General features: G+C 38.6%; 1 protein-coding gene across 2 annotated transcripts in view; it reads right to left on the reverse strand.

Moving 5' to 3' along the window:
• The window catches only part of EDIL3 (EGF like and discoidin domains 3), a 222,132-nt gene that overhangs the window by 139,900 nt on the left and 64,036 nt on the right, over positions 1 to 18,196 (reverse strand). For both annotated transcript variants that reach the window (XM_085043169.1, XM_085043168.1), the window contains exon 2: positions 17,507 to 17,635. In XM_085043169.1, the coding sequence (XP_084899295.1) occupies positions 17,507 to 17,635 (129 nt within the window). The remainder of the gene's footprint in view (positions 1 to 17,506; positions 17,636 to 18,196) is intronic.

Genomic DNA, 18,196 nt, shown 5'->3' on the forward strand with positions numbered 1-18,196 from the left:
GACCTCGATGAGTGAAAGGCTCTGTGAGGTTCCTTCTGGTTCTTTTCCAAAAGATCTTCAATCCTCACTCCATGTGCAACCCCACAAATCTGGGGTTGGGGTTGCTGGTCTGTGTTTGGCTACTCTGCATCAAAGTGCTCAATCAGAACGGGTTTTTTTCCCCTTTTATGGCTTTTTTGGGCACTTTTTTGTTGGGATTTTTAGGGTGTTGGGGTTTGTTTTTTTTTTTGGTTTTTTTTGGGGGTGTGGTTTTGTTTTGTTGTGGTTTTCGGTGGTGACATTTTGTTGGGTTTTTTTTTTGTTGTTGGTTGTTGGGTTTTTTGGTGTTTTTGTTTGGTTTTTGAGGGTTTTTGTGGTTTTTTTAATTTGTTTTTGGGTTTTGTGGGTTTTTCATTTGTTTTTGGGTTTTGAGGGGTTTGGTGGTTTTTTAAATTCGTTTGTGGTGGGTTTTTTGTTGTTTTGGTTTTATTTGGTTTTTTTGGTTGGTTGGTTGGTTCTTGTTGTTTTGTTTTTGGTTTCTTTTGGGTTTTTTTAATACTTCCAGAAGCTCTTGTTCTCTGGGGAGAGGACAGCTCAATTTAAGTAACTTTCCTCCCATTCTTCAGTCTTACACCCGATTTTCCAGGCAACTTAAAGAGTGACAGCAAATTGAGAGACTTGATAAAAACAAAGGAATGGAAATGCTCTTTGTTTCTTAATAACATTAAGGAGGAAAGGTTATTGGTATATCCATGTTGTCCATAGAAAGTGAACTAGTAAACTCAAGGAAAACAAAATATTATCTGTCTACATTTCTCCAGCTTCTAAAGCCCTTTGGCCTTTCTTAGGCACTGAAGCTTTTAAGGGATACTTCTAATCACAGGGGATGAAGTTTCTTTCTTAAAACAGTCCAAATTACTGTTCACAAAAATCCTTCCGATCAAAATCTTGAAAGTCAACTAGAATTCCTTACTAGATATAAACTTCCTTGCTTTGTTTTGGTTCTGTGTGTTGGGCTTTAGGGTTTTTTCCCTGTATTCTGTGTACATCTTTAAGTATGATATTCCATGAATAAGTGTTGTACCCGATTGGGATTACTATTGTAGTTTGGGGAATTTTTTGCAGAATCTCACAATCTGAGAATGATGTGGGTTAGAAGGAACCTTAAATCCCACCCAGTGCCACCCCTGCTCTGGCAGGGACACCTCCCACTGTCCCAGGCTCCAACCCCAATGTCCAGCCTGGCCTTGGACACTGCCAGGGATCCAGGGGCAGCCACAGCTTCTCTGGGAATTCTATCCCAGCCCTTCCTCACCCTTCCAGGGAAGGACTTTTTCTGTATACCCAACCTAAATTTCCCCTTTTCAGTTTGAGCCCATTATTCCTTGTCCTGTCACTGCCATTCCTGAGGGAATTTCCTGCTGGAGTTGTTAGGCTTCCATCCTGCTGTGCTGTAATGCTAATTCCTCAGGTTGCTCACGTATCAAACTCCCTGCAGCTCCCTTGTGCCAAGCCAAAGGGTGAATAAGGTTCCTGGAAGATTTTCAAAGGAATTTCCCACACACATCCCATAGTCCACGTCACTGATTGGAAATCCGACCCTATTATCTGAAATATTCTGAAATAAACTATTAAAACTATTATGAAATAAAATTTTGTACCTGCTGTTAAGATAACCAAGGATTCATCTGCACCCACAGAGAGTCCAGGTTAAGAATACCTTGTAAGATGTGTTGAAAATGCTCAACACAACTGAAGAAATTATAATTTGTCACCCAGTTTTAATCTGAATAACAGCTATTGCTGATATTTGGGTTTAAAAACAGGATCTGCAATATCCAGGTTTGTAAATCTGGAGGCCAGATTAACATCTTTTCCTGCTCAATGGCTTTTCTATCCACAATTTATGTTGTAAATACTGTCATTTATACTGTAAATATTTTCTATTTCTCGCTGGTCAAATCATTAGAGACTCACAGAATCATTTAGATTGGAAAAGACCTTCAAGACCACCGAGACCAACTTGTGACTAATCCTCATTTTAGCACTTCTCTGGTCCTTCTGGCCATGCTATTTTTATACAAATCCTCTTGCTGTTTTATGTTCCATCCATTTTCCATCATCTCCCCCACTTCTTTTCAATAATAAGAATAAATTCTAACATCAATGAGATTGCAGAATATTTAGATAGAAAAAAAAAGTTAAAACCAAAGCAAACAACAAAAAAACCAACAAAAAGCCCCCAATAAAACAAAAACAAAAGAAAAAAAACCCAACAAAAAACCCAAAAAACAAACAAAATGCCCACAAAAACCAAAAAACAACAAAAACCCCAAAACTAAACCAAAAGAAAAAAAACCCAAGAAGCAACAAACAAACAAAAACTCAAACAAAAAAAAAGAAGACAAAAAAACCCCCAAAATAAACCCAAAAAACCTCAAATCACCAACCCACATAAAATTAATTTTTTACCTCCTGTAATGATTTTAAAACAGATTTGGGTTGAGTTTTATGTCTACATTTCCACAAAGGCTTCAAAATATCAAAGAAAGAGAAAATTAACAGAAATGTTACCAGAACAAGACACGCTAGAAATAATCAGGTACCAGGGTTAGTTAGGGCTCAGAAAAAACCTCTTTTTCTTGGTTGATGTAAACACAAATAGGGCACTATTTAATGTAAATATGCACCTGAGCACTATTTATATACAGAAAATAAATTGGGTGCTAAAAAGCTGTTTTTGTTTGTTCATTTGTTTAATTGTTGATGTCCACCTCAAATCTAACTGCATTCAAGTTACATGCCCATGGATAATGAGCCCTGAACACCTGGTAGAAAATATTAAAGTGCATGTGGACTATTTTTTACACTTTTTACTTGTTCTAGTCTTTGTGACAAAACAAAACAAAACAAAAAAAAAACCCCAAAACAAACAAAAAACTAACCAAACAAACAAACAAAAAAAAATCCCAAAGCAAAGCAACCTGTGTCCCCAGCTGCTCTGCCAAAGCCAAAGGGTTTGGAAGTCAAACCTTCTCCAGTCTGGGGATGTTTTCTGTGCTCAAAGAGTGGAAATGTGAGTTCTGCAGGTAATAACAGTCCTACAAATTCCCTAAAACTGCAAGAAATATAATTTCCCTGAAGTTTGTCCTAAACTGTGCAGTTGTTTCCCTCTCCTCCTCTCGTTGAGCTGCTCAGCTGCCTTTTTGGGCTGTTTTGGTTATTTTTAATTAGGCTCCCCTCATCACTTGGCTCTCACCAGGCAGTACATCACTGCTATGTTCCACTCTGGTTTTCTGTTCATCACATCCTCCTTGCTGCTCCAGCTCTCACCAGACAGGGCTTTACCACTGTGATTTGGGTGCCACACACTGGCTAACAGCATGGAAAAAAAAAATTCTATGTTTATGATGCTAAATTGTCTTCTTCCTATCCAAATAGGGTGGTGAAGGCTGTAAAAATGCAAATAAACTAGATTTGTGGTGTCACCCACAAGTCCTGCCTCCTCTCCTACTCAACCTGTAGAGTTCTCAGGTTCCAAGCAGAGCTGTCACACCAAGCCAAGAGCCTTCAGCACAGAAAATGTAGTTTTTTAGGGCTGCCAAGTCAAAGCTGAGCAGCACAGCAACTATGGACCATTTTTGAATTAACAAAGTTCATGAGAAAAATAGAAGCAACACTGTTTGTTACAGAGTATGAAATTAAATTCAGTGGCAAATGAAATTATATTTAAAAAAAGCCATTTAATTCAATGCTGATTGACTGGATTATGGTAGTTTTAATGTATTTTTTTCCCAAACAAATGTTGGATATTTCTCCTAAAGTATTGCCACCAGTTTGATTTCATCAAGGCCAGACAAAAACTGTGTAATTTAATTCTTTCTGTATTTAACTGCAAGATGCATGAAAGAAATGCCTAACACATCCCAATTCTAATCATTATCAAGATTCATAGCCTGCTAGTTTAATATTCACATTCCTTCCTTTAGTAAACTTTTTATTTCATGGTCTTTGGGCATTCATATATTCAGCTGCTATACTTGAAATATAATTAATCTATTTCATTTTGAGTAACTGATTCTTTGAAATTTCTCAGGTCTCTTCTTCCACCCTGAGAGGGCAAGTGATGATGTTTCAGGAGAATCCACAACTTGCCTCCTGATTGATATATTTATTTAATTTGTTTATGCCACGTTGGTCAGGATCTGTTGGTTTAACATAAATAAAACTGATGCCAAAGTCACCACCAGTGAGGAGGACAAAGTTAATCCACTGCTCACTTTTGTTGCTGACTTAGGCTAATGTATTGTTCAGCTAATGACTACTGCAGATGTTTCTTATTTCATGCCAGGAAAAGCAGAAGCTGAAATTAAATATTTTCTTTTTATGACTGTCATCTTTCCCCTTATAAATTACAGCCCATTCAGTCATATTTTTGAATAAATCAAATGACACTGACAACACAGTTTTCCTATCTGCAGAAATTAATCTTAAAGGACCAAATCCTGGCCTCATTAGGCTGTTCATAATGAATAATATAACTGATGATTAAAAAGTTGACCTGCCTGAGGAGGAGAGGAAAGTAATAGGAATTTTTAATCAAGACGTGCTTCTCTCTCTCAATTGCAGCAAGATTACATTTGTACTTCAATATGTTGGCACACATCTGTCTTCATGTTATTTCACACCCTCACTGCCCTCATCTCACACACGGAGAAAACCAAGACACCTTCAAGAATGCTTTTAATCTAATGCAAATTCAAATTGAGTTTACAGTACTTTATATTTCTAGGTCATGGTGATATAATACCCTGAGGTTTTAGCTCTTAAAAATATTTTTCTTGCTGTTTTCTCAGGGCTTTGAGGCTTGATCCACAATTCTGTTGCAAACCCTGATGTCACCACTGCCTGTGCAAACACAGATTTGTGCTCAGACAGGGCTGCAATGACTTCTCAGAACCTTTTCTCAGGTTTCTGTGTCACTAAGAATCTTCACTAATGGTGAAAACTCCTCTTTGCCACGGCAGGAATGTTCTTAGCTCATACTGTCCCAACAGGAGGAAGCTGGTTAATGTAGGGGAAAGACACATCTGCCACAAGAACATGTTTTTTTGTGTGCAGAGCTGAACTCAAAAACATGGTTTGGAGAACCTGAAGGTGGTGTGGTGGTGTTTTATGATGTCTCTTAACATTAGTACTTAGACCAGTATATTCTGCTGAGCTCCATAATACTCACTGTAGGTTCTCACTGAGAATATAATTTTCATCCCAATTAAATGCAAGTTGTTGGAACTGAAGTTTTCACCCTTTTTAAAGCTCTAGTCACTGCAACTGCTGAATAAATTAGGAAACAAGAATTTTTTTAAATGGATGTATATGTTACTATCTTGTTGGAGAAAAAGTGAGCATAAAATATCTCTGTTCTTCTGATTTCTAATAACATATTACCTTTTCTTCAGGTACATCCTTTCTTGTCACCTCTCCACTGGTGGCTTTTGCAACAACACATCTGTCAGTCTGGGGAATAACATACTCCTCCTTTTCTTGCTTTATTGTTATTTTTTCTAGTGAGTGGTTTGGTTTTACAAAGGACATTAAATGTTCACTTGCAGCCAATTCAGTTAACCTTAAATATGCATTTGAAGCTGAAGTTGCTCCCAGACTATGCTGGAAATGAGACAAAAGCAATGTCAACAAATGAGAAACTTCTGTTCTGTTTGCTCTATGAGCACATCAGACTCCATGAAAACTCCTGAGTTTATTTAGAAGGAAAAATAACTCTGAGGCAGTTCTTTCCTCTCTAGTTTTCCCCACACCAGAATTTAGAAGGATCAGTTGAGCAAACATAGTCAGCAGAAGCCAAATAGTTATTGCTCTTCAAAGCCATGAGAAGCTACAAAAAACAGTGGCTGGGATTTAGAGGAAGGACTCTGGAATTTACAGATATCTTGGCTTTCCCCTCTGAAACTCTGAATCCACAGGCACATCCCTCCCAACCCTGTCTTCTGGAGTGTGGGATGTTACACAGGACACAAATCTGCAATCCACAGGACTTCTTCACACCATCTTTTTGGTGGGAAAAAGCAACAAATGCATTACCCAGAAGACATATCTTCCACAACATACGTTTGTGTGGATGCACTGACACAAAGAAATGGCCAGAAATAAGTTGGATATGAATGCAAATGCAATATGTGAAGCATCTCCATGAGGATTTGAAGTCTGAACATTTGGGTCCCATTCTCTGTGTATGCCAAAGGTAAGTATAACAGGACATTTTGAGCACTTCTGCTAGTCTGTTAGGAAGTAAGTGTAGGACATCTTTAGGGCTGGCATTGCTCAGCCTGCAGAGGAGAAGCTCTGGGGTGACCTCAGTGTGGCCTTCAGTGCCTGAAGGAGCTGCAGGAAACATGGAGAGAGACTATTGACAGGGGATGGAGGGACAGGACACAGGGAATGGCTGCAAACTGCCAGAGGGCAGGGATGGATGGATATTGGGAAGGAATTGTTCCCTGGCAGGGTGGGCAGGCCCTGGCACAGGGTGACAGAGAAGCTGTGGCTGCCCCTGGATCCCTGGCAGTGTCCAAGGCCAGGCTGGACACTGGGGCTTGGAGCAGCCTGGGACAGTGGGAGGTGTCCCTGCCAGGGCAGGGGTGGCACTGGATGGGCTTTAAGGTCCCTTCCAACTCAAATCCTTCTGGGATTCTGTGATCAGAGTTCTGTGCACATGGACAGACAGAGCAGATTGTATATGCATGTCTCATACCCATCCATTTGAGAAAAAACATTAAAACCTCACATGCACTCATGCATATTTGAGTTAGATATCTGTCAAAAGCATAGATCAGAAGAGTGGAACTACACATATTTGCACCAATTATGCATGAAGCTACACACAGACTGAATAGAATCATAAATACCAAGGAAGATGAAGTGTGATTTCACCAAAACGTGAAGCTCTTGAATTCTGCCTCACTCTTTTCCAAAATTCAGAGACAAAAAATTAAGGTCAAACATGTCAACCTGTTTCCATGCTTCAGAATTGCCTGGTTTGCAACTGAGCCACTCCAGTGCATGATTCAAAATGAGGGTGTTATTGATGACTGGTGAGTTTGTACCTCAATTTAGTATTCAAATATTAGAGATATAGCCGTGGGTGAGCAGCTGAAACATTAATTTCAACCTCATTGATTAATTTCTTCTAACAGAGGAAATAATATATTGACTCTCCTAACCCATGGTGCAGTGGCAGCTCTCAAGCAGGTGTTCAGCTCAAGCAATTCATGTGGAATACCAGCTCTGCAACCATAATTCAGCATGAAATCTCATGCCTTAATAATCCTGGTCGTTAATATAATATAAACATAAATTAATTATTATAAATCATTATTTCATGGCACCATCAAGCTGGAGAAAGCTGTACACCTGTGATACAACCTGAAAAAAAACCAAACAACCCAGTATCTCTAAATTGAATTATTCATATGCCTCACACTGTCAGCATTTCACTTAAGTCCTCATTATCCATGAATGCACAAAAAGATGAGCAAGTGGCTTGTAGTGTCTTTTCACCCCAAAAGAACCATCCCAGGTAATTTACTGGATAAATGAAGGAGGAGGAGAGGGGATATTTCAGCTCTGTTATTAACACCTGACATGAGCTGCTGCAGCAAAGGCACATCTGACTAAATGGCAACAAGTCCTGACAAAAATCCAAAATCCTGACATGGGCTAAGACAGGTGAGATATCCCTCTTTTTCTTCCTGTTTTCCTTCTTGTTATTTTGACTGATAATTTTCACAGGTGTTTGATAATTAGCTTTTATTATTATTTTTATTGTATTTTATCATCTCACTTTTAATTTCCCGGTTTTCTTGATTCCTTGCAATAAACATGAATTTATTCTCTAGCCTAAAAGGAGAAACTTTCAACCATAAACTTATTGTGGAGTTCCTGTAATTACACTACTATTTGGGGGAAAAATAAAGAAAAAAGAAACAGCAACAAACCAAACCTATTAAGAACTAAAGCATTTAGCCATTCCCCTTACCTAGGAAAAATGTGACTTTTGGAACAAATTAATCCCATGCTGAAAAAAGTAAAAAGGCCTCATCTGGTCTATATCAGCACAACTCTTCTGCATTCTTCTGTATTCTTCTAAAACCTCAACCAGAAGTTCTCAATGTCCTCAGCATGCTAAAGAATAAGGCATATTTGCTCAAGACAATACTAGTTTTACATATTCCAGTTTAAAAACTACTAATTTTACATATTCCAGTTTAAAATCTTCAACAAGTTCACTTAGTGTGCTGGAAATGAACAACAATACCAAAAAATTGTGAGAATAGATCTGTTATTCCACAGCATTTTAAATGCTTAAAGGAATTCAGCATCTGGATGATGAACACCAAAGACCCTAAAGCCAGTGACTTAACAGAGATTTTAAATCAAAAAGGAATAAGCACAGAAAGGAATCAGTTCACACAGAGTTATGCAGTGAAAAGAAATTTCTGAGCTACTAAATAGCAACTTTTCCCAGTTAGAAATATTAAATTTATCATGAGAAACATTTGGATACCCTTATTCTACTGCTTCTGAACAGAAGTATTTTTATTACTGGAGAAAATCAATAGTTCAGAGGAACTATTGCATCTATTTTTTACTAACAAAGAAGTATTTCTTCAATTCATTACTGAAAAACAAGTAAACATACACAGAGAGAAAAAAACAAGAAAAAGTGATTCTAAAACATGATGTATTTTGCTCTGCTTAATGAGGCCTTTATATAAATAGTTTTGGAAAAAAAATCTGGTAAAAAAAACTTAGAGGGGAAAAGAAAAAACAACAATAATGTCCATCTGTCTCTGGATTCAATATTCAGCTTTTAATTTGTGTTTCTTTTACTCTGGAACCAAATTGCATTAAGAACTTGCATTAAGTTCAACACCACCAGGTTTTCCATCTGATCGTTTTTTCCTAAGAAGTATAAAATCTTCTAAGCTGAATCTCCTAGGATGCCAGAATTAACATCTCATTAAAGACCAATTTGCTTCTTCAGCTAAAGAATCAGCTTCCTTCTGGCATTTTTATTTTTAGTAAGTTGCTTCCATACTGTTGAGTCACATCCTTCTACATAAAAATCCAGGAGAAAACTATATTATATAAAATAGGAAAACAAACAGAAGCAGTGCTTCAAGAACATTTCTTAAATCTAAATTTTATGAGAAATTATGTTGTCTGGTCTCTTAAAAATCACCAAAACTACTTATTTTGCATTAGTCAAGAAAATAAAAGGAACAGGAAACTAAAGCTAAAACCCCATTGCTAGCAAAACAGAAGAGTAATTAATCCTGAGCCTGATGATGTTTGGTGATTCCAAATCAGTATTAGTAATTCCTAAAGAGTGTTGTATTTAAAGTTATAAAAAGTCCTGCAATGCTTTATTTCTTCAGAGCTGGACAAGAACATTGAGAACTCTAATATTTGGCAATGATAATGGCAGAGGCAAAAAGATGATAGAAATAATGTAGAAATAGATGTAAAAAGGGGATAGATAATAATAGAAACTGTCTTAAGGGCAGTAACAATTGATTAGGAGCAATAAAATATATATGATTTCCATGTTTTTATAATAATAATAGTAATTTATTATTATTTAAAATATTAAATAACTCAAAAATTATTTTAAAATTTTATAATATTTTAAAAGTATTTTAAAAGTGGTGAGAGACACGTTTTAAACAGCAGGACACTGCAGGACAAAGTCATCATAACCTGGAACATCACTACAAACAGCCTAGCAGCTGTGTCAGCAAGTCTCAGAGGCACCTGGACCACTCCAGAGGTACTCCTGGATGTGAAAATGTGCAGGATATTGTGCACCAGAATATTTAATTCATTAGCTCTTGATGTGTCATGGACTCTGCTGTTTCAATCCAATGCAGCTGCTGCCCACTGAGGCCTCTTTCCTTCCAAGTGGGTGAATTATTTGGACATTTCTCTTTCCAGACAATGCTGAGAGCACCTATCCAAAGAGCAATTTCCCCTGTCTGTCAGTGTAAGCTCTTCAGATTTTTCTGTGCTGCTTATTCCACTGGCAGATCTGGCAAAACATTCCTGGTTTATTCTACCTATTTTTTTTTTTTTAATTCTGGTTTTAAAATAATGTAAGGCCACAGACACAACGCATTTCTGGATAAATCACTCTTTTCTTTTTTTTTTTTTTTTTTTCTGTTCCTTCTTCTTTCTGTTTTTTTTTCTGTTCCTTCTTCTTTCTGTTCTTCACTCAATAAAACAGGGAAAACCTGGTGGGAATGGACTGGCTCACAAGAGAAGTCTCTGTTCCAGCACACACAGCCCAGGCAGGTGCTAACTCTTGTTTCTGGAGCACCCTGCCCTTAGCAGACTCTGAACACTTGGATTTTCCAGTTAAATAGCACCTGGATGGAACGTTTGTCACAGTTCTCCACAGCCTACATGCATGCTTTTCTGAGTATTTCTGCATGCAAGGCTTGGCATTGGTGTTGGAGATCTTAATCAAAACATGATGCACTCCTGGGTCCTTCATCCCTCCAGCTGAAAGCAGGGGCTGGGAATGTGTTTTTGCAAATAAACCCTTGCTACAAACCTTGCTTTTCTTTGAAAGGTCTTATCCTGAGCAGAGGGCATGCAAAAAAGAGTCTGTAGGTTTTCCATTTGTCCTTTTAATTAGATGCATAAAATGCATAAAGTCTCCTCCAGAGTGCACCGCTGCTCACCCTCCAGTGTGTGACCAGAACTGCTTGTTCCTTGCCAGTCTGTGCTTTCAAATAACAAACTTGAGAATGGAAAAATAAGAAATGGGGTATGAATTCCAGCACGGGGTTCATTTGACAGGGCATTTCTCAGTCAGGTATTACAGTTTAAAATACCTACAAACATTGTGCATGGTCATACTGAGGTCAGTGGTGCCACGGACACTTCTGTGTCCAGTGCTGTGTCCAGTGCTGTGTCCAGTTCTGGGAACCCCCAGGACAAGAGGCACAAGGACATCCTGGAGCAAAAGGCCACAAAGATGGAGAAGCAGATGCAGGATTGCTCACACAAAGAGGCATCAAGAGGGCAAATCCATCAGAGTAAATCCATTATCCCAGTTTCCCAGCGTTTGTTGGGTCACACCTGGAGTGCTGAGTCCAGCTCTGGTCCCTGTTACCCAAACCAGAGGTGGACAGGCTGGAGAGGCCCAGAGCAGAGCACAGAGAGGATCCAAGGGCTGGGAAGTCTGACTTGTGAGGAAAAGCTGAGAACCTGGGTTAGCTCAGCCTGGAGCAGAGAAGGCTGAGGGGACAGCTCAGCACAGGTCCCACAGAGCAGGAGAAATCCCTCTGTGCTCAGAGCCATGTGGAAAGGACAAGGTGTGAAGAGTCCAAGGCACTCCTGGGGAGGCTCTGGACACAAGAGGAAAATGTTCACCTCAACAATTGGGAAGTGGTGGATTCACCAACATTGGACACTTTTAAGACTCATCTGGGCAAGTCTGGGTCTTAAAAAGAGTCTTTCTGGCCCATCCTGCCTGGACCAAGAAAGCTTTTGTGATGCTTTTGCCCAGAAAGTTTGACCCAGATGATCCTTGAGGTCCCTTTTACCCTGTGATTCCACTACTCTGAATACCCATTATTGTACCCTCCTCACCAATTGTCACTTGAGACCTTATTTTCACAACAGACTTGCTGGCAATCAACAACAAAGTCAATTGTTCTGGCAGAAATATTGTAAATTATGACTTACAACGTTTTCTGTGCTGCAATCAATGCCATTTATCAAGCCATTCTGCTTGCATGCATCCAGACTACTCAATTTGGGTTTCTGTGCATTATGCACTCTTCAGGCTGCCCAGAAACTAAACATCAGGGCCTAATTTGTCAAATTATTTTTATTAACATGCATTGATTGCTTTTAACAGAATTCCATAACCTGCGAGAACGTCTTGATTATGTGATAATTTCTGTTTAAAAGATGTGTTTGGTAGTTAATTCCACACATTTTGCTGTAACAGAAATGTGAGGCTTTGGGCTTCAGGACAGAAGGCTGAGAAATCCCCTCAGTGTGCTGAACATGCAACTGCTGCAGATTTTCTCAGAGGATATTCACCAGTCCAGACCCATCCTGGAAATTCTGATTGCAAGGAAATGAGCACAGAAAGTGGGGTTTTCATCAGTTTAGCAAATCCCTCAGGGATGTTTCCCACCAGAGGCAGACAAGCAGGAATCACATCCTCACAAAATCAGGTTTATTTCCATCGGGAGCCACGCTGATGGGGCTCTGGCTCTGCTCCACAAACACTCCCAGTGCTCAGGACTGGAAGCCTCAATGATTTAAAGAACTCTCCAGCAGAATGCTGCTGCTCAGGAAAATTCACTCTTTCCATCTTTGCCCACAAGGAAAGAAATCAGCACAGAAAAACACAGAGAAAGCCCTGCAGGGAAGAATTTTTTTTCAATCCCTCCCTTCCCACTCTCTCTCATGCATTTCCCAGAAGAAACCAACCTTTGACCATGGAACTTGGTTATTCTTGCTGAATTCAAATCAACACAGCCTCACCTCACCTGTCGTGTTAAACCTCTTTTACCAACAGAACCACTGAAGTGGTTTTTGAGAGTGAGGACATCAGCAAAAAGAGAATAATTTCCCTTGCAGTTTTTCCAAATAATAAGTCAGCAACAGGAGTAAAGCATGACTGCTCATTGAAGAACTCATAGCCATGTAATAAAGTCTCCCTGCTGACAATAACAAACAATGAATAAGTCACTTACACAGATTCTGCTAATGTAGGAATAAATATAGTCAATTTGGGTGACACTACAGATTAAGAAGTGACAGTGGATGCTGAAATCTGGAGTCCACATCTATTTCCCAATATCCTGGATAAAAATTCTTTTGTAAGAATGCATTCATTTCACTGTTTCTACTTTGGAAAACCCATTAGTACATATGCTCAATGTGTAGTGCAAACAACCCTCTTTAAAAAACCAAAAAAACAACAAAACAAAACCAAGAAACCACATATTATAGAACTATAAAAGCATCTTTGAAATCATTCAGTCATTTCTAATCATGGCATTGAAAAGCATCTGCATCCAGACTGGCTGGAAATGAATGGCAGGGACTTCATCTGCACTAATTTTTTTTTTCAGAAGCTCTTGTCCTGCCAGTGCAGAGGTCAGGAAAGCAAAAGCAGAGACCTAGGCTGTGCAAATAAAGCCACAAAGCAAACAGATCAGAGCACTCTGGGCCTAATCCATCTTACTGCATTTTTATTTAACAGCATGAAAAGGGAAGAACCCCTTTGATTGTTGAGTTCCTGGCTGAGAGACAGCAGCTGTCAAAGAAACAGTTTACTTTGGATTCTGGAAAGACCAAACTGATGTGGAAAACTGCAAAGTGCTAAGCAAGGAGTCCCACAGTCACTTCTGAGTCACTTGGCAGAATAAAGATGTCATGGAAAGTTGGCATCCCTGGCTTGCCTTTCAACTCTTCTCCCTTTTCTCAGACCCAACTTCCCTTTTTTTATACGTACAAGATCATTAATTTGCCTTTCCACCCTTCCAAAATGCACACAGGCATTTTTACTTGTGTTTTCTCAATAATGAGATCCTCTCAGTGAGAACTGAGAGCTGACATAAAAGGTGCAGACACCTTCCAAAAGGATGCTGGCACAGCCTATCCGACACCTTTTATTTTCTCACTTAAATAAACCAAGCATGTTCACCAGTTTATCCCCCCTCAGACAGTTACTGAATTTCAGATTTGGGAGATCAAAACCAAGTACTTTTAAATGCTCAGATTTCAAATGTGAGCATGGTCACTCGTGGAACACACTCTCATAGCCTTATGGCATAATAAACTTCATTAATGTGGTATTTCTCCCCCTGTTTTACACACTAAACAAAACAGGAGTGATTTTTATGTCAAAAAAAACTTCCCCCAGTGTCATCTCATGGCTCCACTCGTGCTGTCCATGGCTAATTAGTCACCCAAGTTGACAGGAAGCACATTAAGAGTTTTCCTGAACAGAATTCATTAAAGTCTTCTGCTAATTGTCTGTAACAGTTGTTGTTTATTATGTTTCTATAATTTACATGGTTCCTGAGAATTGCTTATGAGTTATTTAAAAGATGTAAAGTCTGTCAACTTCTCTGCAATGCATTTCAATGCCAAGATTAATTAACTGAAAATTATTTTGTTTCCATTTAGGTTAAAATTAATGTTTCCATATATGTGGACAGGAATCTGCTAAAGAGCTAACTTGGACAGCAGTGTTCTTATCATCTTTGGAAAATATCCTGCTAATTGGAATCTTTGATATAACCACATTTTATCTGTTTAGATAAATCCTTTTCTACCTCACTGGAGGATGTGCTGCACAGAAAACCACAAAACACATATTTTCTACCCTATTTCTATCCTATTTCTCTATCCTGTTCTCTGCCAATTTACCAGATATTTAAAATCTGCTAGAGCACTGAAAAACCTGCACAAAGGGGATGACATTACAGATCTATCACCTCATCTCATGTTTTTCTGCATGACAAAGTGTGGTATAAAAGTAAACACAGGGAATAAAGTGGGATTGCCATTAATGAAGCAGTAGGGTCAGAATAGGATTAGAAAGTTAAAATATGCAAATTACTGTCACAAACATTTTATATAAATTTTGGTTTAGACACACTCAAAGTTGCAGGGTCAGAAAACAGTGAAGCATGGCAGAACAGTCATGGCTTTCTGTGGGTAAATATATAAAATAACATCATTAATTAATCCTCTTAGCCTGAAATTGGCATTATGATCAATGTCAGGTTGTTCTAAATATTAGTTCTATTAAGATAATAAAGGGAGTTACAGTTTTGAGTATCCATGCAGCTCCTAAACCATCTTGAATCTTTGTTGATCTACTTAGGGAACACTTCTGCCTAAATATTTGATCTTCCTGGGCATTTATATGCATATTTTTTTTTTCTTTTTCCTCTGCATAGTTCATGACTTGCTGTCTGAACGGGATTGCCTTTTATTTACCCACATTAATGCATGATTAAGCAACATCCCTGTTGTCTTTCCCTGCGAGAATCCTCCTGTTTAAGGTATGTCCCTTGAAAAATTTATGAGTCCCCAGCTGGTGCCCAGAGTTCAGCAGTACATCCTGTCACTGAACAAAGTCTGGGCTGGAGTCTCTAATGAGGAGATGCAGAGAACACTCAGCTGCTTTTAAAATTTGCTGTACAGACCTTTTTGAGGGAGACAGAGTGACACAGGCTCTTGTCTGTGGGGTTTTTTTGTTGGTTTTTTTTTTTTTTTTTTACCTCACCCTCCTCTTTTTTTCCTACCTCCTGGCATCCTAAACACCAATTTTTAACTGGCTTAGTGTTTTCAACTGCACAGAAAATTGTCAAGAAGCCTTTTTGAGATACGAGGGATTAAGAGATTAGCTTTTGGGCAAAAAGCTCATTAAAAGGCTAAAGAGAAGCAACCTTTGCTAGCATTCCTTCTTAAATCTTACATCTAATAAACACTTCTTAGCAGAAGTGATCACTCAGGGTCTTGCACTCCTGGACTCCTCCAGAGCCACCTTGCAACTGATTATTTCACTTGAAACACTTCAGCATTTGAATTAATGGAGTCTGATTGACTAACAGCTTACATTAATCATCATCACTTTCATAGGAAAAAATCAAATTATTTTCTTGAAATGCCACGGGTTTTTTCCAATGGTTTATATGACTCTGCACAGGGGATGATAATGTGGGATAACCTTTCACTAGAAAGTAAAATACTATTTTTAATTTTATTTTTTTATCTTTAACAGGTCTAGGCTGAATCCATACGTGTAGCCAACAAGACAAACACAAACTAAATTAACATTCTGGATTTTAGTTACTATAGGATTATTAATAACTTCTTTACTTAACCAATGTTGTCCAGCAGATATCCCCTCTGGATTGCAAACTAGAAATGCAACATCCTGCTTCTGTAAGTGCTGTGATTCCCACATATTGTCAAGCTGTTTACTTATGCTTTACTCTGTTTACCAATCCAAGCTTTTGTTGAAGTGCTTGAAGATTTTATTTAAGTATATGTGTGTTTTTTCAAGCTCTATTAATACTCATCTGCTAATTACAGTGGCAATTATCACAATGTGGTTTTTTTTTCCTCAGATTCACTCATGCCTGGCATCCTCCCAGTTATGTGCAATGCAATTTCCTGCCAGCCAAGTACACAATAAATCCAAAAGTTTCCTGAAGTGAAGCCATGTCTTGGCTGTTTTAGGGTAGCATGACCTCTATCCATAGGATAAATTCAAGCACTGATAAAAATTACAGGGAAAGGGATGGAAAATAGGATTTGAGGCTTCTTGTGTGGCAGCACCAAGGTAACAAGAACCTCCTAGCCCAACACAAATGTGAGGTGGTAACCAGCAAAAACAATATTTTAGAGTCAGAATAAAATGCAGTTGGTGTCTCGGGTTGGTCATTCACCCACATGAGCTAGTCCCATTTTTTTGCAGCAAATTTAACTTTAGGAGAATCATATTAAATCCAAATTTCCTTAAAATTGCGTTGTGGGCACTTGGAATTCACTCTCAGCACAGCAGTAGCATCATTTTCAGGAAAGAAAAGGCACAAAACAGAACAGCCTTGTGTTTTTGGACTAAGTTCTGCTCCCTTTATCTTGTGAGAAAATACACTTATTGCTCAGAACAGTGCACCCAGGTTGTCCCTGCCTAGTTTGTACTAATTTATTAGAAAATGAAAACCACACAGATTTAGGGCAGTTGCAGTGTTGAGCCCAGCTCTGACAGTTTCACCGCTTTGCTCTACATAAATATCTTTATTCCTTCTTTGGGGCATTTCAAGAGCTCATTTAACTGGAGATGAGCACCTTTTCCTTTAAAATCTGATTTTCTCCTGCTGTTTTCTGAAGTTGGAGGCCAGACCTGCTGGATGTTTTGGACCTACCACTCATATTTATGTTTGCTCTGAGTCAAATGCACATCACAGAATTTCAGTACATTTGACTCATGCCCTATGCACTCACCCAATGACTAATTTGAACTTCCAGATGGGTAATTGTTTTCAATTCACTTCAAACAAGTGGCTACTATGTGTTATTCTGATTTTCTCCTGTGCTGTTCCTATCTCTTCACTTGCACAAGCAATTAATCTTTACTCTGGATGTTGGCATAAAACCATTAGAAATGAAGTTTTGAATGGGCACTGGTTGAAGGAGGATACATAGAATTATGTAGAATTATCTGCCTACACTGATCTGTGAAATGCAGTTTTAATGCTGTGGTCTTTCTTTGTGGAGCACTAGATTAACTGCCTGCTAATTATTTTTTATTTGGTTTTGACATGGATATAAGGTCAACAACACAGCAAAGATCAACGCAACGACCCCATGGCCGCACGAAGCACTGTGCACAGATTAATGGGGTTATTCCAGCATTTAAAATTGGCACTTACTGAGCTATTTCAGCACTTAAATTTGCACTTACCAACCTCCACAAGGCTGGAGCAGTTGGGATCTGTGAAACCCTGGGGACACTCGCAGGAGTAGAAGTCATCGTTGAGCCCCGAGAGACAAATGCCTCCGTTCTGGCAGGGGTTGGAGTCACACACATCAGCTGGGGGCACAGAAAAACAGCATTTTGTAGGAAATTTAGCCAAAAGTAATGCACACCAACAGTTTAAACATGGCAGGTTTTTGGTGACCAAGCAGGGACCGGAATGACCAGCTCTATGTCCTTTGAATAACTTCTGGCTAATTCAATTTTATATTTATTTGTCATAATCATCTTTCCCTAACCTTCCACTCCACAAAATGTGATTGTCTTAGACTCAATTCCTTTGCAAAAGCCAAAACAGCATTTTTTTTTTTACTTTTTCTAACTTGAAGACACCCAGGATATGTGCAGATTGAATTCTGTCATCAATGAGACAACTAGAAGCAATCCTAAAGAACACCCTAGGCTTTGGTGAGCTTCAATTTAACGCTTTTTCTCCAATAGTTCATCTTATATTTAGGTGCATTTTTATTTATCCTGATCTTCAGCTTTAAAGGCAGGTTTGTGCTCTCTATTGCTCAGCATTGCATTTAAAAATAACAATATTATCTGCAGTATGTGAATCTGAAAGATCTACAGATAGATAATTATTAGAAAATAAGTACATTATTTTATGTGTTT

Source organism: Lichenostomus cassidix, chromosome Z (genome assembly GCF_008360975.1).
Source record: "Lichenostomus cassidix isolate B80296 chromosome Z, HeHo_3.0, whole genome shotgun sequence".
Taxonomy (NCBI): Eukaryota; Metazoa; Chordata; class Aves; order Passeriformes; family Meliphagidae; genus Lichenostomus; species Lichenostomus cassidix.